Source organism: Colletes latitarsis, chromosome 3, assembly GCF_051014445.1.
Source record: "Colletes latitarsis isolate SP2378_abdomen chromosome 3, iyColLati1, whole genome shotgun sequence".
NCBI lineage: Eukaryota > Metazoa > Arthropoda > Insecta > Hymenoptera > Colletidae > Colletes > Colletes latitarsis.
In genome coordinates, this window is record NC_135136.1 from 37,384,944 (window position 1) to 37,409,843 (window position 24,900).

The 24,900-nt window shown below is 42.1% G+C and overlaps 1 protein-coding gene across 1 annotated transcript; it reads right to left on the reverse strand.

The window, feature by feature from the left end:
• Positions 1–2,916: 2,916 nt before the first annotated feature.
• Dbx (homeobox protein Dbx) lies at positions 2,917–24,900 on the reverse strand. The gene is made up of 4 exons (XM_076762169.1): positions 24,027–24,900; positions 19,481–19,690; positions 16,580–16,860; positions 2,917–3,159 (listed from the first exon to the last, which is right to left on the reverse strand). The coding sequence occupies exons 1-4, from the start codon at positions 24,898–24,900 to the stop codon at positions 2,917–2,919; spliced, it is 1,608 nt and encodes a 535-aa protein (XP_076618284.1).

The window sequence follows — 24,900 nt, forward strand, 5'->3', positions numbered from 1 at the left end:
TGCAAACTACTTGTTGACTTACCGCTATGTAAAAAATGATTCAGGCAGAAATCAATTGTTTTTACGACACCAATTTATGATCGTCGGTGAAATGTAAAGAAGCGAAACAAACAATTAGGTTACAGTTACCTATAAAATACATAGATTCATCGATGACAGAAAATCTGAAATGATTGGCATAGACAGTTTTATTGCAATATATTACACAGATTATAATGCATCACAATGAATAATTACATTTGGTTTCCCGATGCCAAACGGCATTACATGTACATATCTTAGGAATTTTGCAACATTACGTCTAGTACAACCTTATACAATATACCTTACAGAAAACTTCGCGAACTTACATCCATCTCTAATTACAATATAGTACATTTGTCGATTTAGTTGAAACTCCATTTGGCCAAAGCTTTCGCGGTAGACGAATAAAAATCATCGTCCCGAAATTGAAACACGCGATGCACAGGACAAAAATTTCCATCAGTTTCGAAAGGAAACTAATCTGAATTCAATGTATTTATACATGCTCGAGCAAATATTTCTGACCATTCATTCTTTTTATACTCGTTATCATCCTCGGTGTCATTAGAAAATCACTGTGGCCGCCAGTGGAGTAAACAATGGTTATACAGGGTGTTTAGACAACCATGGGAAAATTTTTAATAGGAGATTTTAGAGGCTAAAATAAGACGAAAATCAAGAATATCAATTTCTTGCCTGAGGCTTTGTTAAAAAGTTATTAAAAAATTCCAAACCATTCTGAAAAAATTATTTTTGGTTAGGGGTCAATTACAATCATTTTTGGTCAATAGACATACCCCCGAAATCCTACTCAGTTTCGAGAAAAAAATTCCTTACCGAAAATATCATTTCTGGCTAGAAATGACTGCCCGAATTTTCATGCGAATCTTTAAAACGTCATAACTTCTGAACGGATTGGACGATTTTAATGTTTAAAAAAGCAAACTACGCGTATTTTGGTGGAGAATATGTAGAAATTCCAAATATATTCGAAAAGTTGGTCCTTGACCGCCAAAAATAAGAAAAACCCCATAAAAATGGTCCAATATTCAAACAGCCATAATTCCTACAATTGTGAATATATTTCAATGAAACTTTTTTCTGAAGTAGAGCTCATGGGTACCTACAAAAAAGTATTAGACAACTTTTCCGTAGGGCGTCAAACAAAATTATTAAAAATGAAAAACGAATTTTTAAGAAAAATCGACAGGTGGTTGGTGCCTAATTTTTTCGACAAAAAAAAAATTTTCAAATCGTTCTAAAAAAATTATTTTCAGTTGTGGGGGTTGATTACAATAATTTTTTGTGAATAGACATACCCCCGGAATCCTGCGCATTTTCGAGAAAAAAATTCAATACTGGCATAACTTCAAAGGATAATAACTTTTTAACGAAGCCTCCATCAATAAATTGGTATTCTTGATTTTCGTCTTATTTTGGCTTCTAGAATCTCCCATTAAAATTTTTCCCAGGGGTGGTCGAACACCCTGTATATCAATTTCTCGATATTCAAAGCACTTTCCACGCATTAAACATTCCCGTCATTATATCGCGAGAACGAAGCAAACTTCTTCACGGTGCAGCTTTCGTTTAAAAATCGTACGACAGTGCCACTCAACCTTTTCTACATCGGGAGACTCTCGTGAGAAATTCACAGTAATTTGCACTGTATTAAAGATTGCTCGAAATAGTTACTGCCAATTCATGATGTGAAATTTTAAAAAATGATTTACATTCTTCTATGGTTATTTATGTTAGTAGATAGTAGCGAGTGGCAAAAGAATGTTATCAGCAGTATCTTCAAATAATGAAAACTCTTTTGCAAATAAAGTATTTTTCATTCATTTATAGATGTGTCACACATGTTAGGAAACACTGCCTTATGAGATCCACTTTCGTGTACATCGCCACGTATCGCGAATTAAACATACGTATGTAGGTGTGTACTCACAATGCTCGTCTAAAACTTCGCTCATAAATTAAGTTCGTAGTCTTTCGAGCCGTGCAGCCCACTAGAAATTATTATCATTTTTTTAAATATGTGAAACGGAGGAAATTAATGTACAACAATAGGTAACAAATTTTGTTAAATCGTTTCACATAGAATTTATATAATGACTAGTTCTGAGTAAATTCAGATTCATTCTGATTAAATACACAATTTAGAAACACATATTATCATCGTGGTTATTCAAGGAAATGACTTCAATATCAAAAAGTAAGGTTCCCTCAATAATAATTTGAGTCGTTAGTCTTTTTTTAGAATTTACAATGCCAACAAAACTTGAAACATGTACTTTGATAGTTATACAAGCTGAAATAAAAATATTTGCCATAAGGAACCTTGCTATTTGATCGAGCCTCACTTAATAAGCTTCTTGCGACGAAACATTATCTTACATTTTTAGGAACTTAACTCGCAGTTTCGGTAATAGTTTTTCTCGAGAAATATTATGCCCATTATCGGTCTACCACGATTTCCCCCTCGGTTTCTATCAAATTATTTTCTATTCCCTGACGCGGACCGAAAAGAAACTGTATCGAGTATCACAGAGAGTAAAGTTACATCTATGCGAAGATGACTTCCGTTCTCAGATCACGCGACAAAACAGAATATACCATCGCTAAATACAAAGATTGTCTCTCGATCGGAGCGACCGAAAATCGTTGATTACAGGGTAATTTCTCGATCCACGAATATCAGAATCGTTCTTGGCGAGTTCTTCCATTCGAACGGACAGATTGGGTTCTTCTGCTTAGGATTTAGGGAGGTAATTACGCGATACCGATCTCCTCGTCCACCTTGCTCGCCGTTCGTGAATCCTTGATCATATTTTGGGAATCGTCTCGTCGAACAGACACGTTCTTGTTAGGGTGTCGCGTGAAATTTTATCACGTGACATTAATCTCCTCGTCTTCCTCGTTCTCCGTTTGCTCTTCCGGTCGCTGAGGACTCGTCAGAGGGCTGACGTCGCTCAAGTCCATCCTCGGTCTATCCCCATCGGCGTCGCTTAAATCCGGATTTGGATTGTTCTTGTTTGGCAACGTTTGCTCCCGCGAACCGCCAGTGGCCAGCAACTCCCTCTCCTTGCTGTTCCTCCACTTCATTCGTCGATTTTGGAACCAGATCTTCACCTGCGACCAAGCAATTGATAACGAATTAGATTTCAGTCTAGAAAATTAACGCTCACTTCTTTTCTTTCGAATTCACGTCGACTAATTGTATTTAATGTGGTTCACGCGGTGTTTTTCTTATTTTACGAGTTTAAAAAAAAACTTTACGAACAGTCTTAGAATTTCTACATATTCTTTGTCAAAATACGCGTCGTTTGCATTTGGAAACATTAAAATCCTCCAATCCGTTCAGGAGTTATGATTTTTTAAACATACGCCTGAAATTTCAGGGGAATGTATCAATGTATGGTCCGACACTGTATTTTCGGTAAAGAATTTTTTTCTCGAAATTGGGTAGGATTTCGAGGATATGTCTATTGACCAAAAATGATTAAAATTGACCCCCGCAGCTAAAAATAATTTTTTTAGAACGATTTGAAATTTTTTAATTTTGTCGAAAAATTTCACACATTCTCGAATTTTTTTCTCGAAAGTGGGTAGGATTTCGAGGGTATGTCTATTCACCAAAAATGATTGTAATGGAGCCCTGTAACCAAAAATAATTTTTTTAATATGATTTGAAGTTTTTTAATTTCGTCGAAAAATTTGTCCACCTTCTATTATAGTTATTCGGATAACCGGGTGCCAGATGATCTAAACACTACTGTATCAGTTTTCTTGATTTCCCGATAAACCATTCCTGGGATATAAAACGATACAGTGGTCGACATTCGTGCGTTTCATATTTTTGGACGCGAGATATCTAAAAATATCGAGCAATACAAAACATCGGAGGGGGAGAGAGAAATTTGCATTGGAGAAACTGCGTGTGATATATATCAAAGAGAGGAATAAAAAGAAATCAGGAGCGCGGTTTCAAGGTAGATATTTGCGTAAAGTCTCAATCGTATCTAGCATACAGATTCTTTGCGCGAATTCCCCCTCGTCGTTTAACGTGCATTAAACAAAGATTACGCCGGAAAAACAGACGGGCCCCTTTCTGTGTTCGGCGTATCAGAGATTTCTCCTGCGTTCCCCTCGGGTCATCCATCGAGCACAACCTAATTCTATTAGTCTTTAAACTAAGGGTGGGGAACTATTGAAAAATCGCGTGTTAATCCCTCGAGTGGCGCTCAAACTCTTGTACGAAGTTTCCATTTCCAGGGGATGCAGAAATTGGTCGCTTATAAAATATTTTCCTTTGTCTCGCTCAGATTTATGTTGCTTAGAGGCAACGAGCAATATCGTTGACCGAGAACTCGCGAGATTTCTTCTTTCGCTTCCCCGTGAATACGCTTGCTCGAGAGTAATGGGGTGACGAGAAAGGGTGCGTCATTTTCGTATATTAAAGACCATGTATTACCGAACCGCTGAACGGGCCAACGTCAAACGCACATGAACTCTCCTGAAAATGTTCTCCTTCCCCCTCGTTTCCCGCCCACCCTTCTCCAATAGCCCGTCTCTCCTTCGTGGCACCCAATCTCTCCACCCTGTTCGCCACTTTATTATACGAGCGTAGCCTTAAGCTACGTCGAAGCATTGACCTCGCCGCGGATTGATTTACCTAAACTGCTTTTCGAATTTTCATTGGTCGCCGGGTGCGTTCGTGTGTGCACTTGACACCCTGCTGGACCAGAAAGGTATCGCCTTGGCGTTGGATCGCGAAAACGCGATACGCGATTTTCTGGTTGGCGAAGTGTCGAGCCTTTCGATGTTTCGAAACTTTAATTTTCCGCCCGCGCGTCTCGCGATAACAGAACGTCGAGATGCAATCGGGAAATTTGAGAAAAATAGAAAGTTTTTATAGGTGAACTTCTTTGATAAAATATTCTTTTATTCTTTTAAAAATTGGCTCTATTAGTATTCTACTTGCACCTCCATGTATCTTACGGAGAAGGATCTGTGCAAGTAGTATTGTCGTTATTTAGTCAGACAGTACAGACATTTTACATACCTGTCGCCATAAATATACGTACGAATATATATAAATATCGTAATATTAGGTGTTTCCTGAAGAGAATAGAGTTTCTATTAGAATATCAAGTATAGCTTGAAATCCGTTTTTAAGGTAAATAAACGAGGAATACGAGCACAAATACGATTTATAATGTCCCGTTATTTAACGAGTCACTTTACAGACTATCAACAATTTTCGAAACGTGTTCAACAACCTTGTCTGCGCTTGACGTCCGCGTCATTATTAATATTGCCCGACCCAGCTGTGGAGGGGTGCGAAATTAATAAAAAGTTTATTATTCTTTAATATCTTATGGAGCATTTTATGGAACGCTTCTCGTTCGAGCTTGTTCACGCGGAGCAGCGTGCACTTGACACGAGGAAACGTGAACGAATTTGATGCGTCAATGTGCCTTTCAGTCTTTTTTTAACGTGAACGCGACTGAAGTTTCCACTAATAATAGATTGTCATACTTGTAACGGGCTCGTTCTGATAGTCCGCTGGTGCGTCGACAGTCAATCGCCCCTGGGATTGGAAATCAATCGCAGATACACGCAGCCGGGAATATTTGAATTTTCGCGTTTAAAATTTCACGGGAAAAATAATTGATAAAAAAAAAGAATACAATCGTCGCGGTCGAAATCTAAAATTTAGTTCTCTGAAAAATAATACTAAATTGCGGAAATACGAGATACGCTTTGCCTCGATCCAATTCGTTTGTACTCGGCTAGAAGCGTTTCGTTTTCTTCCTGTTCCCGAATACAGATATTAAACATTCGATATTACTTGCACAGTTTCTCACCAGCCGCGATTTTTGTATTTCATTTCACCTGCATGAAAGTCAGAATGAGAATTAGAGATGACAGATTAAACGAATTTATCAGAGGCGAGAAAATTACATGGATCTGCCAGCGATTAATTTGCCCAAATTGTTTTCGTATTTTCATTTGCCGGGGGCGTGTGCGCTTGACACGATGCAGAACCCTAACGATCTGACGCGTTAATATGCTCTTTAGTAATGGAGTAAACTCGTACCAGATTCTCAATACTGCGACTGACCGTTCTTTGTCGCAAAAACGTGATTGCACACCCTAGTATAATCCCATTCTCGACACCTTCGCGCGAACTGTTTTAGTTGCGGCGTATTTCGTAGGGAATAAGGGTATATAACGTTTAAACGATTTATTTCTTCAGATTCTATAATAATATTCGAAACATCTTCGAGCGTTAATGAGATCGAAGAAGGCACGAAATAAATGCTTAAGAATTATTAAAAGATTGGAGAATTTGCAGAGGGCAAAAATCTATTGAAATTCGATCTTTTTACCCAGCGATAAAGATTAGAGAGTAGTATGAAGCCCAAGACGTTGCTCGCTTTGGGGATGAACACTCCATCCGAGGATGCTCGAAAATCAAAACCAGAAGGGATCGCTTTCACCGTGTGAATACATAAAAATAAACGTATTTCAAGCACCGTAGATACTCTTTGAATACAGTTCGAAAAAATAGGAATGTCATGGACGAAGTTTCTTGAAGTATTAAATTATAATCTGCTGATAAATATATAAATATTCCTTATTCGATTCTAATATTTTTCGATACCTATTTTCACCGTCAGATAAAAAGTTTATCGTGGAAATATTGAAAATCGATAAGAAGGATGTTCGAAATGTAAATATACAGATCGTATCGCGTCCGTGAAGATGGTTCTAGATGTAAAAATAAATCGATGCATAAATCGATAAATAAACTTATGCCAGCTTCGACTTTGCCGATCTCTTTACAGATAAACGTTTCTGTTATATCTCGTAGAACCGTATTAAGTCTCTTGTTCATTCTAATGATCCATAAACTGTCGACGATCTCGAAGCAAACTGATTTATATGTCAGAGTTATCGAAAATTGGATTTATCGTATTCCCTCCACCAAACGCAATCGTGGTGGTTATTTAAATGGTTTTTATAGTTTGAATTTTATTTCAATCGAAAGTTCTATTGCTCTTATTGGGAAATCCCCGTATGTTATGTACGGAAGAACAAATGGAACCCATGAACAGACAAACAATTCAACTTTCCCAAAAGCATCGCGTCTTTCTCGGTGAACGGAGCCGCTTTGTTACTTTTGTTATATAGTACCCGGTCCTGTCTGCCGCTGACGGGACAATCAATCACCGTCGCCACTCGCAAAACGTAAAACGAAAAGACGAAGAAAGACGGGAGCAAGGGGAGATCGGAACTACGAGTCCCTCGATTTTCTTCGAACGCGTCGTTCTGTAATTTCCGGAAACTCAAAATCCATCCGAGCATCGTCGAGTCGTCCAGCGTTGCGCAACGAATCGGGTTAAAATCGTTAACTTATTGGCCGCGATCGCACGTTTCGCGCGTTCTTTCTATCCGCCACCCTCTAAATCCTTAATGACCCGCATCACAATTAAACCTGTCGATACCACGAACGTACGATTCGAAAAGTGCAATATCAATCGTGTCAGGATCGCCATAAACTCTCGCCCCCGGCGTTCCCGGGGTTCGCGTTCTTTTCCCTCTTCTAAATCATTTCGGCGACCCCGACGGTCGAGGAGGGGGAGAAATAACTTGGAGGATCCATAAGGAGAATAATTCTCCCTCGGTTCGAGTTCTCGTATTAAAAAGAAGCGAAACGTTTAAGCGGGTCTCGTGCGAGTGCCATGGAGCGGCAGCCCGTCCTAAGGATCGCCGTACGAAAGGATCCAGGGCATAACGACGACATCCGAAATGCGTTATATAGAGTGGGTAATCGTTAAACGATTGGCTGCAGCCACCCTCCCGGTCACTCCTTCGCCAGCCACCCTCTAACCCTCTCGTTCCCTCTCTCACGTTGGAGAAGCAACCCTGGTCGAAGGTTCTCCTCCGTTTAACCCCCTTCCCCTGGCGCACGCTACCGCCCTTACTTCCGCCTATGCCCACCCCCTATTTTCTCCCACCTCCCCCCTTGAAACGCGGCCGCCACCCCTTCTGGCACCCTCTTCATCTCCCTTCCTCTCGCTCCCTCTTTCGCCCTCTCGCGGGCCGCGATACCTAGCGCGGTGATGGCGCCATCTGGCGCAGTTTAATAAAAGACGATCGATTATGACGTCGGCCTCAGAACTACCCCTCAGCCTCGCCGATTCTCTTCCTCATCCTACCTCACCCTTCCTCGCGCCCCTCAACCCCTTTCATACCCCTCTTTCGCTATTCTCCTTCTCTGCTTCCACCCCTCCTTCGTCGTTGTTCTTCCCTTTCGTCTGTCCGTTGCTTCGTCTCTCTCTCTCTCTCTCTCTCTGTATTCCCCTCTTCGTCGTCGTTCGGGGTTTCTACTTTCCGGTTCTGTCGCTTTTCTCTTCTTCGCGCGTACAACCCCCCGCCGCCCCCCGTTGCGCGTCTCTCGTTCTTTTTCCGGCGCACGGTTTGCCCGTCGGCCACCCTCTTTGTCACCCTCGCCGCGGAGGAACGGGTAGATCGAAGAGTTGCGCAGAGGCGGTGAAAAGGGACGAGAGCACGAAGAGGGTGCGAGAGGGATATTTTTTCGGGGGTAGGGAACGAGGGTGGGTTGGCGCGGTCAACGGTGGGGCGGGTGAAGCGTAAAAAAATACGGCACGATGCTGCCGCGGCGCGATCCTGCGGGCGAAGGGTTGCCTGATGTATGGAAAGGAAGCCTCTTAATAAAGGGGAGGAGATCGGTCCTACGGATTTATCGGCGGACCTACGTTTTATATCGGTGATGTTTTAATTGAGCCGGCCTTTGATAAATGATAGTGTTAATCCGATAGTCTTTGAATCTGTGCCGCGCTTAATTAGCTATTTTTCCTGGCTAACGAGCGCGCCGCCTCTGTTATTGGTTTTGACGCGTTAAATAGGGTTGGTACTATTCGAATATTCGGCAAACATTGCATCATGCTGTTAAATTCGAATGTCTAACAAGGGATGATCTCTAACACCGTCATTACGAGTTTCAAATCGGGAGAAACGGCAATAGAAATTTTTAATAGGCTGCAATGATAAAAGAAAGTTATCGCAGCGGTCGATAGCTACCCCGGCAACATCTGTTCACCGTTTTGAAACGATTATGAAAATACCGAGGCGATCGTTCAATTCAGCTTGTCACATATCCTTTAAATCGGCCTTCAGACATCTTCACATATCACGACCGAATGCATTCGTATTGCTGGTACGACATTTCGCCTGGAAATATCGCTTGCCATTCGTGCCAGGTCGTAGCCACTCACAGCTGTAGCCCGTTATACCATCGGCACGCAGACGAATGCTAAATTCGCAACTCGCATCCCCCGACTGAAAACCTCCCGCGATCGACGTTAGTATTGGAATATCTTCTCTTTCATATCCTCCAAAGTATCTATAAAATCGGATAGGCCTGTGAAGATAAACAGAACGATCTTTCGAACTTCTCGTTTTCATGGGTGCTCCTAGTGGTCAGGCTGAAAATACCATTCGATTCTTCGCGATGAAATTGTCTTATTATTTGAGGGGGAGACGTCGTCGAAGAAATATGGAGATTTAACCTTCGTTGAAAAATCACTAATGAAACAAGCGTTCGTTTCCATTGTATGCGATTCTTATGTGATCGACTGGATTTAGAAAATGTGTTTTCGTAAAAATGATTTCGCGATTGAATGGCGCGACGATGAAACGGGTATCGAAATCGAATTCGGTCGATTTTCTACTTATCGGTCGCGAAAGTGATTAAAGTTGATTCACAAAAGGATGAATCTATATGCATACTGCGGTATTGTATATTCATGGTTTCTTAGTTCGTCTGGCTTCGGGGGTAGCGGCGCTTTCTCAAAGTAAAATCCATAATGCATGAAGGTCCACGGGCTAAGCCGAAGAGCTTAAGCCGTAAGATATTGCGCGACGTTATATTCATGTTATGCCCTGTAAGAGGCAGCTTTTGTTTTTAATATCCACCGCAGACTGTACACGGGGAGTTTAGGGGCAACGTTATGACCAACTTCCGCGAGACTCTTGTTCAACTTTGATCTGTTTTAAGGAGGAAAGAGAAGGTCAACGTTGTAGCGCCGAAACGATACGTTCAACAGTCGTTTATTCAATAATTCTTAACGTTCGATATCGGATTGATATAACGATAAAAAGAAATTAGAGAATACCGTGTTAATTCAAGATCTCACAAGGGGAATGTCTCCTGCAAGATCGCCGAGATCGCTAAATTAAAGCGAACGGGTCCCCCTCTTATTCAATCTTTTCATTTCTTTATCTCCAAAACGAGCGGGCTACTCCTCCTATCGAGATGTCTTAAAGATTTAGCGAATTATAAAGATCGCGCGAAGAATGGCTCGCGTTCGGTGCTACTGACAGCCTATTTAGCCTGTGTGGAAAAAAGGGGTGGCTCCTTTCGAGATTACGACAAGTATATCCTTGATCTCCAATTTTAAATTTCATTAAAACGACCGCCTGTTGTCGATGCCGTTCGAACAAAATGGTCGTTGAGTTTACCCATCTTACGCGTTCTAGTTCACCCTGGTTATTTTTCCATAAATAATACTAAACCGATGCTGATTGCAATTTTGAAATACATTAGTTGCGCGTTTAATAATATATGAATTAGTATTGATTCGTTATTTGGCAATATTTGTTTTCTTTTTTTTTCGTAGTCAAGTCTCGCGTCGATGAAACGATTAAGAGACTCGCAATTAATGCGTTTAGACAAATTTGTTCCGGGATACGCGTGCTTGAAAAGAGGATCTGGACGCTGGACTCGATCTCTAAACGAAGGACGAGCAGCCTGGTCTTTCCCACGAAACTGACACTGACACTTTAGATAGATCGACCATTAGGCTTGCATTTCAGGAGAATATTGAGTTTCCTGGATTCCGCCGGTCGAATCAATTTGCAGCCATTAGAGCTGCTCCTGGGTCGAGTTTACTTTGGGCAACCTTTTGCTAGAACAATCGGTCGTTGTTCTTCGTCGAAAGACCACCGGTATTTACCCAGCAGTCAATCTTGTATCCCGATCGGAGTTGAAAATGTTGCACCATCTTGACTGTTTGCTTTCTTATTCCGTTCCGTTTAACGCAGAATAAATTCGCGATATATATCATATTATATCAAATGCTGCAGTTTTACACGCATATTCTGTTAGTCGAATACTTAGATAGACAGCTTCGCGTCTACGTTATTATGATTTCGTTAATAAGCGATTCGTCGCGTACAAAGCGTAATCGCTCTTTACATCGTCAATTAATACCGGCGGCGTGACTCTGACAGGCCTGCCAAGTTGTAAGAAGGGAAACCGTAGCGCCGTCGCTTTTGATTATTAAAAAGATAACAAGCCCTCCAGTCCTTCCCTTTACTTTTTCCACCGCTTTCGTCCGTCCATCCGACGGCACGGAAACGTCTTAAGCACAAAAGTGCCCGGCTGCTCTTAATTCCGGGTAATTTAAGGTCGACGCGTTGATGTGTCCTGCCCACAGGCGACACGGACGGTTTTGACATGATTCTGCACCCTTAACGTTAGCAACATTCTTAGAGACAGGACGGAAACTTATTTGCCCATCAAATTTTAGCTGCTCTTTCCCTGCATTTACGGTTCACAGAAATTCGATGCATTTTCCAGTCTTAACACTTTGTCGTAAATTGCCTTGACTTGAACTCCTACAACTTCTGCAATATGGAGATTCTTGAAACGAAATATTTATATAATATTCATTGTATCTCTATGGAACTATTACCTTAATATCTTCAAAACTAGAGTCAGGGAACTATTGGATAAAAATGGCGCCATCCATTGAAATTAGAAAGGAAATGTGTAAGTTTATATACGGAGATACAGAAGAGAGAAAGGCTCTTAATCCAATTTCTGTGTAAAAATGTGCTGCCACGGCAAGTCAACGTTTTCGTGTCGTTAAAGGAATCGGGAAAAACAAAGACGCGGACATGCTCGGAGAAGGGTGAGTTCACTCACCATCACTAATTACTTTAGTCATCCCCCTTTAACCCTCGACGTTCCTCTTAAACCCACCCTCGTCATAAACTGTAGTGAAGGCTCGAATCTGAGTGAAACGGCACCTTGCCTTCTCCTCCATCCCTTCGCCCCCACACCACTTCTCAAAGTACAGACTACCCCTGGAAAAGCTTTATTATTATCATCCACCCGTACACCGCAAGTCTTTAATTAAATCTCAGCTAAGATTCATAAAACCATTATGATTATAAATACGATAGAGAATACGATACAAAATCAATCTAAAAATATACTCGCAAGATGCTACGAAATTTTATTCTCGTTCACATTCGTCCCTTCTTCAAGCCCCGATTTATAGGTATCAATAACTCAAACGAATTTTACGTATTGAAACATGATATTTAAAAAAACTATCATTATGACTTCGCCCTTTCGTTAAATTTTTTACTTTTGTTTCTAAACGCCGCCAACGTACAAAGATACATGAAACGAGGTCACGAGATTTTGGCATCTGGCGCTCGCTGTTCAGTATTATTAAGAGAAACAGAAGAGAGGAACTCTGGAGAGAAGAGAAAGCCATCAGCAGACAATAATCGCTTTTATGGGTGTTCGTGTGGTGAACCGTGATATTAGATAGCAGCCAAGTGCGCAAGAACCACGGTCCTCAAATCGTACAACACTCAACATACCCTCCAACTTGGAAATTGTTCTTTTTCCTCTTTCGTTTCTACGCGAGAAGGACAGACAAAATAATATTAACGCCACGTCTGGGTCGAAACGGTGATGCGCTTAGAACGTGACCAATACTTTTCAGAACTCAGTTAATATCTATCGATGGAACATTACTGTCCAAAACAGTGACTTTCAAACTTCTTCGAAAACGATATCTGGGGTATACTGGATACTAGCATGTTCACTGCAATTGTGAATATTCATAATTAATTGATAATTGTATGGATCAATATAAGTTACAATTTTAAAAATATGCATCTACAGTATTAATGAGAATATAAACGTTAAGTTATCTACGCGTTTTCTTAGTTTGGACAGTACTGATCTAAAACTAGCTGCACTTATTTGAAATTTCAGAACGAAAGGACAAAATTAATTTTTCTTTTTAATTTCAAAATACGTGGAGCGATAAACGTATTCTCACGTTCTTTGACGATTCGATGGCGGTTGGGAGAATCATCAAAAAATCTAGCTGACTGATGACATTTCATCTTAACCGTTTTATTACGTCAGCTCGTGAACCCGCGTTCGGCATGCGCGATCCGCCACTCGTAAAGGAAGAAGAGCTCCTTGAACTCCCATGGTGGTGCTACCAATTGTTCCCGCGATCGAGGGAGGAAGAGACGAGACTGAAGAAGCAGCCGAGAAAGAGAGGGAACCTTTTGTATGCGGATGGCGGATACGCAAGAACCGTCAATTTACTCGAAGTCGAAAGTACCGGTTGGTCCCTGGTACGCGTGTGTGCATGTCCCTGTCTGTATGTACCCGCGGTTCTTGGATTTTCTCGTAAAACCACGACCGGAGTGGGCCTCAACCAATGGCAGTGGAGGCATGGCGCTCGAGGTGTGAATTATACATGAGAATATATCCTTCCCGTACCCTGTCTCCTTTCCCCTCGGTTGCTCCCTCTTTCTCTGTTTCCCGACTCATCTCCCTCTATTCGGCCCTTTGCTAACCAATGGTTATCTCTTACCCTTATTTGCGCCTCGTTTGCATATGGCCATATGCTCGTAGCCATGCAAAATGTATCATCGTATCGTCGGTATGCAGGGACTACAAAGGGGGGCATTTTTCGACGACGTTGCTCCTGGAAGGACCGAACCAGAACGTATTTTCTCAGCTGATCGCGTGGCACTTCTCCGTGGAAATTTTTTAATCTCGATAGATTGTCTATTGCATCGTACTGAACATAAATATTTCACGAGAAAACTCACCAAGTGGAAACAATTAAGAATGTACGCAAAGTTCTTAATTCGAGATTTTAGAAAACGAATAAACTACTGATATGCTATAACAAGGTAAATTACTTCCCAGAGGGAACTAATGAATAAATTCGGGACCAAGAAAATCAAGACTGGAAACAACTGTCGTTGCAGGGAACAGTGGCGAACGGAAAACAAAACTTAATTGTACCATTTATAAGAAATTTACTGGATAAAACAACGAACACCGAGGATGGATCGCAACAGGATAAATTTCCTTTTAGAGAAAACAAATGCACGTTTTCTTGATTAAGAGAAGGGCGCAAAAGGGTAAATTGCTTTCGCCGGGAACAGCGCGAAACAGAAGAGCTTAATTGTAATATTCACGGCAGTTCCACGCGGTGAAAAAACGAATCGTGATAATTGGATTCGAATAGTCGAATGGAAGGAGTTTAGGTGCAGCGTTTACTATAAATTTTCACGAAACAACGAACCGCGATGATGAATCGCAACACAATAAACTGCATTTTAGATAAACGGATACGCAATTTTGAGATCAAGAGAATCGCTGTTGCAAAGCAGGAGATTGCATTTGCCCGGAAATAGCGAGAAACAAAGGAGCTTGATTGTACCATTTACGGCGAATCGCCGCAATGAAGCAACAAACGAAATTCGAAAGGATAATTTCGAAGCCAATGCAGTGACCATTACAATGAAATAAACTGTATTTACTGGAAACGCCGGCAAATGGAAAAGCTTAATCGCGCTGCTCATAACGAAACTGTACACTAAAATGGCGAACTGATTATTAGTCGCAATGAAATCGATCTTTTAATGAACGTGTGACGATACGTCGCGTAAAGATTAATCGTTCAAGTATTATTAAAATTTAAATAGATACGTCGATTTAGTTCTTTTATTTTTCGATCTACGTCGGCTGCTTCGACGCCAATTAAAACGCAAGTCCGGAGGTACGACCGTAACAGCCGCAAAAACATTTTCGCACGCAACTCCGTTCGCCGCGTATTCGGCGGAATCGGCAAACTACGCTCATGAAATCAAATGAAACTAACTTACAGTGCCATTTTCTGGGCATCGTTTAGTTTCATTAGCGTCGCCACAGCGGAGCCGGTCTGGTAGCGACGGCGTCGGAACGTCGGTGTATACACGCACGAACGTGTGAGTACACGTGTGCAGCTAATGAACTGGCATCGCCCGATTAACCCCAAACCGGGGGTATTATATGCTTCTAACTTCATGTACACCTACGCCGCGGCTCTTTCTCCTATATACATCCACGTGATACAACGATATCTCTCGCGGTCGAGCCTGTCCATCCTCGTCGCTTAAAACTCGCTGTTCGGTGTTTTTAAGAGAACATCGTTGCGAGCAATTACCAAGACGGAACGATCAATTTCCACTATCGTTAACAGCGATTAAGAATAAAACAGAGCAATGAATTACTGAAATTTGTTATAATCGTTATGACCTCGTAACGTATGAATTAATTCTAGCAGTGAGTTACAGTTAGTAGAAATATTTCTGCTTGATAATGAAGAAGTACGGATCTGACGGGTTCGAGACCAATTGAACAGCCGATTACACGTGCATTATCTATGCTGACAATGACGAGGGAAATTAATAGCGACTCTTCGTTTCTGATTGCACGCTCTATTTAAGATAGTGGATGTTTCGCAACAGTCACCTCGTCGACGCTATTGAATCTCACGTACACGCGCATATGTGGAGGTCTACACTTATTAAGTTGGCTCGTGTCGGTTCACTGAGACCTGAGCATTAGTCTCTATCAATTCGCTGAATGGAGTAGCGAGAGAGCAACGGCTCCGTCGCTGAATTAAACGCTCCGTTGGGAACAGAGGGTTTCGTACTTCGTTAAAGCGACAATTAGTGCCCTAATAAGGTCATTAAGCACCATATATTCTGCGGCAACCTTCCTTCCCTCCTCGTACGTATTAATACCCCGATTATGCGCGGCTATTAGCGTGAATCGAGTAACATCGTACACGGCGTTAATTAAATAGAAAAGTGAAAATAAAACGTTCGAATCGGGGCACTCTTGGCTGTTAATTACCGAGGCCACCGAAATCCAGTTCTGAAAGTCTGAAGACACGACGTTTCTACGTCTACGAATAAATTAACGCTTTAATTTGCTGATAATTGATTAGCTTGAAACTCGATGGCAAAGAAGAGTATACTCGCTCGCGAGCTAAATTCGAAATTAATCCACTATTAAGACCGTTAAACGCGGTATTAAGCATCGCCTCGCCTTTTCATGCAAGCTACGAGGCAATCGCTTGATCATGACACGCCAGTACATATTATAATGCGAGCAAGATTGCCCGAATGTCGCTTATTCGATGCCATTATCTCGTATAACCATTATACCTGGGAAGCATTCAATTTGCGTCGCCTAATACGTTGACTCGTACGAGTTTTGTACACAAATTGCGATCAAATTAACTTTTCGTATTATATAATAGTGATTGAGTAACAAATTTGTAAAAGAAATGGTTTTTTGTAAAGGTTTGAAGAGTCTTTTGAGTTTGTTGTTTTGGAGTAACATAGAATTTCTTACCTGAGAATCTTTGAGGCCCAGCTTCTCGGCGAGTTTCTTACGATCCGGCTTGCTGATGTACTTTTGTATTTGAAACCTTTTCTCGAGACCACGCCTTTGAAGGTCCGAGAAAACTGCCCTTCGCATCATCCCTCTGCGCGGTTTTCCGCGCGCGTTCGTCGCCCACGGAAATACCAAGCCAGTGCCAGCGAAATCACCCAGACTGCCTTGAATCGCACCTGGAAACGCTGTTCCTCCACCTGGAGCAGCGGGATGATGACCTCCGGTTCCGGAACTAGCAACTACAGATCATAAACATTTCATGTTCTTATAATTCACGTCAGTGTCATAGCTACGAAGTCGTTTTGACCAAATCCTGACGCTCTACACAGTAGCAACAAAATATAATCAGATTACATTTACATAATTACATAATAAACATTATAAACGTAATATAAACCAGTGTATAGAGAAAGAAAGCAAGTAGAATAACAGAGAAATGTGTACACATAAAAAAACGAAAGGGTAGAGGCGAAGTAATATAACCGAGAAACATTGTTCCTTATAAATAATTCCAATAGAAAATCTAAAATTAATCTAAAGATATTGGCTGCAATAAAAACTGCACAAAATGTATTTACGTTTCAACAGTCCGCAGTATTGATCATAATATTAGTTAAATAATAAGTAAAAAGGAACTTCAGAGACGTAAATACATGTGTGTGAAATTTTTCTTAATTGCATTCCACGACACGTGTTCAGAACGAGATTTCACTTATTAAATCTAAACGTAAATTCATATTTTAATTCGTTCAAGAAAGAGAAGAAACAAAAGATAATAAATGCACAAATAAAATATCGCAGGCTGAAATAAAGAAAAGTTAGAGTGGAAGAATGAGTAAAGTAATATTATTATTTTATGACTGAAGTTAGCGTAAAAAAAGACACGATTTATGGATTGACCTAATATACAGGGTGTTCGGCCACCCCTGGGAAAAATTTTAATGGGAGATTCTAGAGACCAAAATAAAACGAAAATCAAGGATACTAATTTGTTGATTGAGGCTTTGTTAAAAAATTATAGAAACATTTCCGGCCGCATAGTACATTTTCGGTAAAGAATTTTTTTCTCGAAAGTACGTAGGATTTCGGGGGTATGTTTATTCACCAAAAATGATTGTAATTGACCCCCGCAACCGAAAATAATTTTTTCAGAACGATTTGAAATTTTTTTTTTTGGCGAAAAATTTAGGCACCTACTCCCTGTCGATTTTGCTTAAAAATTAGTTTTTCATTTTTAGTAATTTTGTTTGACGTCCGACAGAAAAGTTGTCTAATACTTTTTTGTAGGTACCTATGAGCTCTACTTCAGAAAACAGTTTCATTCAAATATATTCACTATTATAGGAGTTATGGCTGTTTGAAAATTGGACAATTTCTATGGGGTTTTTCTCATTTTGCGGGGTCAAGGATCAACTTCTCGAATATTTTTGGAATTTATACATATTCTACACTAAAATATGCGTAGTTTGCTTTTTTAAACATTAAAATCGTCCAATCCGTTCAGAAGTTATGGTGTTTTAAAGATTCGTATGATATTTCAGGGGAATAAATCAACGGATGGTCAGACATTATATTTTCGGTAAGTAATTTTTTTCTCGAAAGTGTGTAGGATTTCGGGGGTATGTGTATTCACCGAAAATGCTTGTAATTGACACCTGTAACTAAAAATAATTTTTTTATAACGATTTGAAATTTTTTTTTTTTGCCGAAGAATTTTACACCTGTTTGAATTTTTTTCTCGAAAGTGGGTAGGATTTCGGGGGTATATCTATTGACCAAAAATAATTTTAATTGACTCCCACAAACGAAAATAATTTTTCCGTAAATGATTTAAAATTCTGTAATTTAATTTTTTAATAACGAAGCCTCAAAATCAACAAATTGATTGATCATGATTTTCGTTTTATTTTGGCCTCTAGAATCTCCCATTAAAATTTTTCCCATGGGTGTCCGAACACCCTGTAGGTATAATTAGTCCGTGAAAAAATTGTATGTACGTAGAACCGCGATTTATCGCGTACAGTTTTTTGATAGTGGCCAACCACTCTATCAGCACATGGAAAACTGCCGATATCCAAAATTTATTGCTCGTACATCAAAGACCCGGACGCGGCCAGTAATTGAATCAAAGTCATCTAATAACGAACGGGCAATTGAATCTCTAGATCGTATCTGTACAATATTGCCAAGCTGAGCATGACAGTATTATCTGCGCCGATGATATTTGCACGCACTTGTTGCATGCGTGCATTTTGCTTGTGGCGGTGCATGTACATAATATGGTAGTGCTTTCACTGCACTTCATATGCACTCCATGTCCCATACGAGCCTACCTATAACAAGATATTCGATAAACCCGTGCCCGTGCACGTGCCCGCGTTTATACGCTTTGGCGCCATGTGCGGAAGTTTCGGTTTTAAATGTTCATCGAGACCGTGTTTCCGCGTCGCGTCCAGCTTGTTTATTAACTTTTCCCTCTGGCCCAGAACAAAAATAATAATGACGAAATTCTGACGAAAAATATGGCCCCCCTTTTCCGCTGTTTCAATGTATTTATTTTAACGCCCGTTCGCGACCAAATAACGTACGATTTTTCTCCGTGGATAGACAAATGTCGATTGCTTGCAGTTGACACTCGTATTGTACTCTTCAACGTGATACGAACAACTGTAACGTGTCTTCGTTGCAACGGGATCGCGTGCAATATAAATTAGAGAATTAAATATAGTAGAGGGTGTCTCACGCAACTGGGAAAAGCTGTATCTTTAAAACGGTTTGAGATACAAACAAATGTCGTAAAACAAAATTAAACTGGGTCGAGACCTTTGAGTAAAGGTGACAAAATTTTCGCGTACTCACCAGTCAAGTAAGGTCCTCTGTAGAACAATTGTTGCAACGTGTGATGCGCATTCGGGGGCAGGTGACGCTGAGGCGGTTGATGACTCGGCCTATGGTATGGGTGATAAGCAGCTGGTCTAGCAATGGGTTTCGCTATATTGTAGTTCGCTGAGTTCTGTAAATTTTGCAGGAATGCCGGTATCGCTTCCGGCGGAAGTCCTTGAAAATTCTCTGCAAAAGAATCATACGTTTCATCGGTTAGAAAGAAACAAAGTTTCATTAATTTCGGGTGCAAAGTATTCAAAGTAATTTTGCAATATTTTTGGCGAAATATATAACTTTCAATTCGTGACACAAACGGGACGAGATTATGTAACGAAACGTTTAATACAGCGTGGAAGTAAATACAGCGCGTTTTGTACGGACGAATTCCCCGTGAAACGCCTAAGGTTCTGGATTTTCGCACGACAGAACGCTCAAGTCGTTGTATTCCTTGCGATGCATAATTCGAGCTGACACCCCCGACTAAACCCTCCTCAACAGCTCCAGGCGGAGCCCGACCGCTTGTTGACGCACGCTTCAACACCTCCAAAGTAAATACTCGGATATTCGGTAAGCGAGAACACCTTAGTGATATTTAATCCTCCATAGATTCAAACGATAGATACGCATGACACAAAGTGAATCCTCAGAAATGTTGCGTTTCATTTTAACACCCCGTTGTACAGATAGGAACACGCTATGTCGACCAAGTCACGTTCGCTCTCTTAAATCATGAACTCGAACCATTGTCATGGACATATCAGACGATCGTTTACACACGCATCAACAGCACCCAAGAGGGTCGTTGGTTCGACAATTTTTAACATACTTTTTCCCCCAGTCATGCCGCCACGCCCATCTTGGCCGACGGTAAAAAAAAAGTGACGTGTTTGAAAATAATAAAATAATAGAGCCACGGTCCCCGTTTCCCGACGACCAAGAAGCCAGAATCGAACAGAGAAGAGGAGAAAGAGAGGTTTGCCTTGCGTTCAGCCAGACAATGCTCTAACAATGGCCCATACACGACGTCCTATTGTGCCGGTGTACCCCATAAAATACTCATCGCCTTTTATCGTTGTTTTCGTAGCCAGCCAATAAGAGGAGCGTCCTGCTTGGATCGCGAGCCCTGGCCGACTAATAACGGCTTAACCTCCAACGGAAACACTGAATGGGAATCGTTTTTTAAGCTGCTCCACCTCCTTCGACTCCCTTTTCGCGACTCTCTTTCACTCTGTCTCGCTCTTACCCCACGAGCATCGAAACGAAAGATTAAACTACAGTCTGTCGTGGATACCCAGAACACAGACCGCGTGTTGTTACAGTTGTAGAGCTCTGCGTTTTTTCATCCCGGGCTTAAAGACCCTCCCTTTTTTCCGGCTGGATCCAAACGCGGTCGTGGTACAACATATCGGTGGTTATTCTTTGGGATTAGGGTATTTGATGCATTATTAAGTAGACACCGCTGCAGGTTTCCCGATGAATGGGGAGTTCAACGATTTATGCACGGCAGGAAACGACGCGTCTCGACGCGGTACTCGTGATAGAGGACGATGTTTGTCTTAGCGCGTGGTTGGCGGTGCTGACGTTCCGTGGCAATTTATATTACGTCTGACGTGCTAACTCGATCGAGACCTCGGGAAACGCGATCGTTCAATCTCCGATACCGTCTACTGTAGCAAGATCGTTATAGATTAGTAGATTTTTTAACTATTTTCAAGCCTGAGGCCTCCAGAGCCGTGGGACCATCTTTTCCTTTTGCTATCAGGTCTATCCTTCCACTCCTGTCCACGTATACACGCGTGTTCTCGCTTCATTTAGATTTTCCCGTATAATAAACGAATAAACAAACAAATAACGTCCAGGGAAGTAAAATAAACGCGCGATACAGGCGTTTCGCCATCCATTTACACAAGTCCCGCCGTCGTGTCGCGCTCGATATAAAAAAATATCAATAATAGCGACAAACAACGAGAAACAACGGAGACGAATGAGAGCGCGAGCGAGGGAGAAATACAGGAGAGCGAAGAAGAGAAAGAGTGCGAGGGCCTGGTAAATCGCACAACGATTGGCGAAAATGCTATTCGAAATTTAACGTCGCTCTCCCGTCAAACGCCCATCCACTCCAGGCCCTGTGCCGCGCCACCCCCGCCGGTTGCCGCGGCGTTCGCTCGCGTTCGTCGATGAATTTCGAGTTTGTTGCCAATCACTTTTTCGCGCAATTATTTCACAACATTTCGACATGACGTACAAACCGACCGGAGCGAACGACAGTGCGAGGGGGTGAGCGTGTTGAGGGGGTGGTTCGGGGGGAGGAGGGGTGTTTGGGGAGAGGGGACAGCTCATGGACGCTGGAGGGTCTATCGGAGGCGATGGATTCACACAAGAGGCGGGGGAGGGGGGAAGGGATGTAACACATGCACGTGGCACGGTCAATGCATCCGCTATCCGACAAATGCATGAAACCTCCTCCTCCCTCCCCCCCTCTACGTTCATCCACCCACGTATTTCGAGCGCACCAAATTTCCCCGACCACTCTCTCCCGCCCTCCCGTTACCATCCTCTTCTACCGGTGCATGCATGCAATCCACCAATGTTAAATGCAACATTTGCCTCTCCACCTATCTACCTTCATCCCCTGACGGACCGTCTCGTTTGCTCTCTCCCGCGCTTTCCGTCTCTCTTTGTATCGCCATCTCTCGCGCGGTCTGGGTTACGTTTATGTATTTATCGTATGTGCATGAACTTTATCGACTCGTGTCAATCACTCGTTAGCGGTGTACAACGACGGTGGGAGGGGTTGGGCGGGGAGGGAGAGAGGACGGTGAAAAAAAGAACGATGGGGATGCGAGGCCAAGAGATTGTACGGTTGATGTACAGTGAAGTGGTTCGGATACGAGGCATTTTTTGTTTTTTTTTAACAGAACACAGGAAAAGCGAATTTTGATAGATTTTTGTTTTATTCGACACGGAAACTGATAAAACGGTGACCGGCGGTTGAAGAGATTTCGAATGAACCGGATCAGCTTTGTTCGGGTCGTCCTCGAGGGAGAGTTTATCTTTTTCCACTCGAGGTTACGTTGAAGATTCATTCGTGGCAAATAAAAATGAAAATGTCGAGCAAACGCTGGACTATAACGTTGATTATAGGTACGGTGAAGCTGTTTTTTACGACACGACTAATTCAATTGTGGCTATAATGCCAAACCGTTTGGCGATGGCACGCCCGGTACCGTGTCCTCGTCGACGCTATTACTGTGAATAAGGAAACGCGATAAGAGGCGCGGTAATACATCATTGGATCCTGCCGCTTGTCTAATATTATGGGCACCAATCGTAAGGGCTTAATATTGGGGTGAAGGTAAGTGGCGGACCAGCTGACGTCCTGCTCCACCCCGCACGCACGCTGCGACTCGTCTTGAGGGTGTGCGGATGAGATTTAGGGACCGACGACAGAAGTCTGCTAGCGACACTGATTTGTGGTGAGCTTTGTTTCAACACTCTAAATGCTACGGGATGGCTAAGATTCTTCCGATGCGCTCGTCAATCCAAAGTCATCTTATTTTTTAATCTCGTAGCGATAACGGTTAAAATTACAAGCTTTTCCTAAGGTTAATTCAAAGATTTACCCTCTGTAACCTGTGCGGCTCTAAGGTTGCACACCTATATAAGGGTGTTCACGTTCAAGTGTTGGGCAAAAATGGAAGAGAAAAGAATTTTGCAATCTTCTATGACCAACATGGTAGTGTACTTTGATACTTTATATCTATAATATTTTTCGAAATAATTGTAATTCATAAGCTGCTCTGTGCTTTCATGAATGAGGAAACCATATTAAACGTCTTCTGTAGCCTTATTAATAAAGAGTTTTTATAAACACGGTGATATAAAATATCCAAAACATTCTCATCATTTCTGATCTCTGGTCTAGAAAAATATTACAGAAATAAACAATGTAAACTATCCTATTGATCGTAGAAGAATGCAAAACATTATCCTTTTTCATCTTTTCATTGACTAATAATAGCGTGGGCAGCTTGTATATCTATTCGCCAGTTAGATTCTATTTCTATTTATACCCCATTACCAGTGTCTCATTGTATAAGTTTCTCCAAAAGTCAAAAGTAATTTAAATTACAGAAAGCTAAAATAGGAAGAAAGATTCTAAAAAGAAAAGTCCATGCACGTTCATAATAGATTCGAATCATCGAATAAAATTTATACAGCAAATTTTAATTGTCTGTACTATCTCATTCATAATTCTTCACTAAAAAGATGAAATTCTATAGCTACTATTGAAGTAATTTGTTTGAAAAATTACAATGTTGTGATCATTGTGTCTCTCTATTCTACCTTCCAAATCTCTACAAGTAAACCGCCGGCACCCTCTTAAGATGACACTCCAACGAACGATATATGTCATCGAAGGATCTAATCTCTGATTAGGTATAAAATAGGACTACTTAAACCGGCGGTACAACCGAGCGCGAGAAATAAACGCACATGGACCTCAAGTCAGAACAATTACCGGAATGCGGTCGCCTGTCATGATTGCCTCCGAGTATAGCGTTGACGCTGAACTTGAGCTGCGGCTTCTCCTTCTCCTGGATGGTCCTGCATGCGGGTCCTAAGCACTGCTCGTCGCCGCAGGAACAGGCGATCGTTCTCTCACCTATCCTGTCGACGACACGCTCGACCGCCACCTCTCTCTCCCCTTGAATCGTCATCTCGTCGGACGTGTGCATGACACTCCTGCATCCAAGGTCGTATCGCCTGTCTTGCTGCAACGCCGCGACGCGTTCGCCGCTCAGGATCCCGTCGTCCTTTTCTCTCTCCCCTTGAAGACCCCCGTCCATCTCGATGGCCGCGGGGTCCTCGTCGGCGTTCGAATTGCACGAATCCATTCCCGAGTTCGATCGGTTCTCGATCCTCTCGTTGCAGAGCCTCTCCATCGCGCATAGACGATCCACGATCACGTGCCCGTCGATCCTCTCGTTGTCAACGTCCACGTACGTGATCTGACCTCTCTCCATGCCCTCCTTCTCACGCAGAATCTGCATCCGATCGCTCTGACGATCGATCCTCCCGGAGAGTCTCTGATGGTCCCTGCAGTCGATGATGGGACTCGGTCGATCCGTGACACGTGCACCTCCGGAGGACCGCTGATCCAGCTGTTCTTGATTCGCGCTCGACGGTGACACCTTCTCCCTGGAGATCCTCAGATTCGCCTCGCATTCTCGTTCGCGTTGTCTTGCCACCAAACTGGCCGCCCAGTTCAAGGTCAGGCTGGTTAAATCGGCACCGGGCGACGCCTTGCTCTGAAGCAGGTTCTCCATCAAAAATGGCGAGGTCATTGCACTTTGTTGCAGATTCTTCAGCATCGCCGCTGACGAAGGGAACAT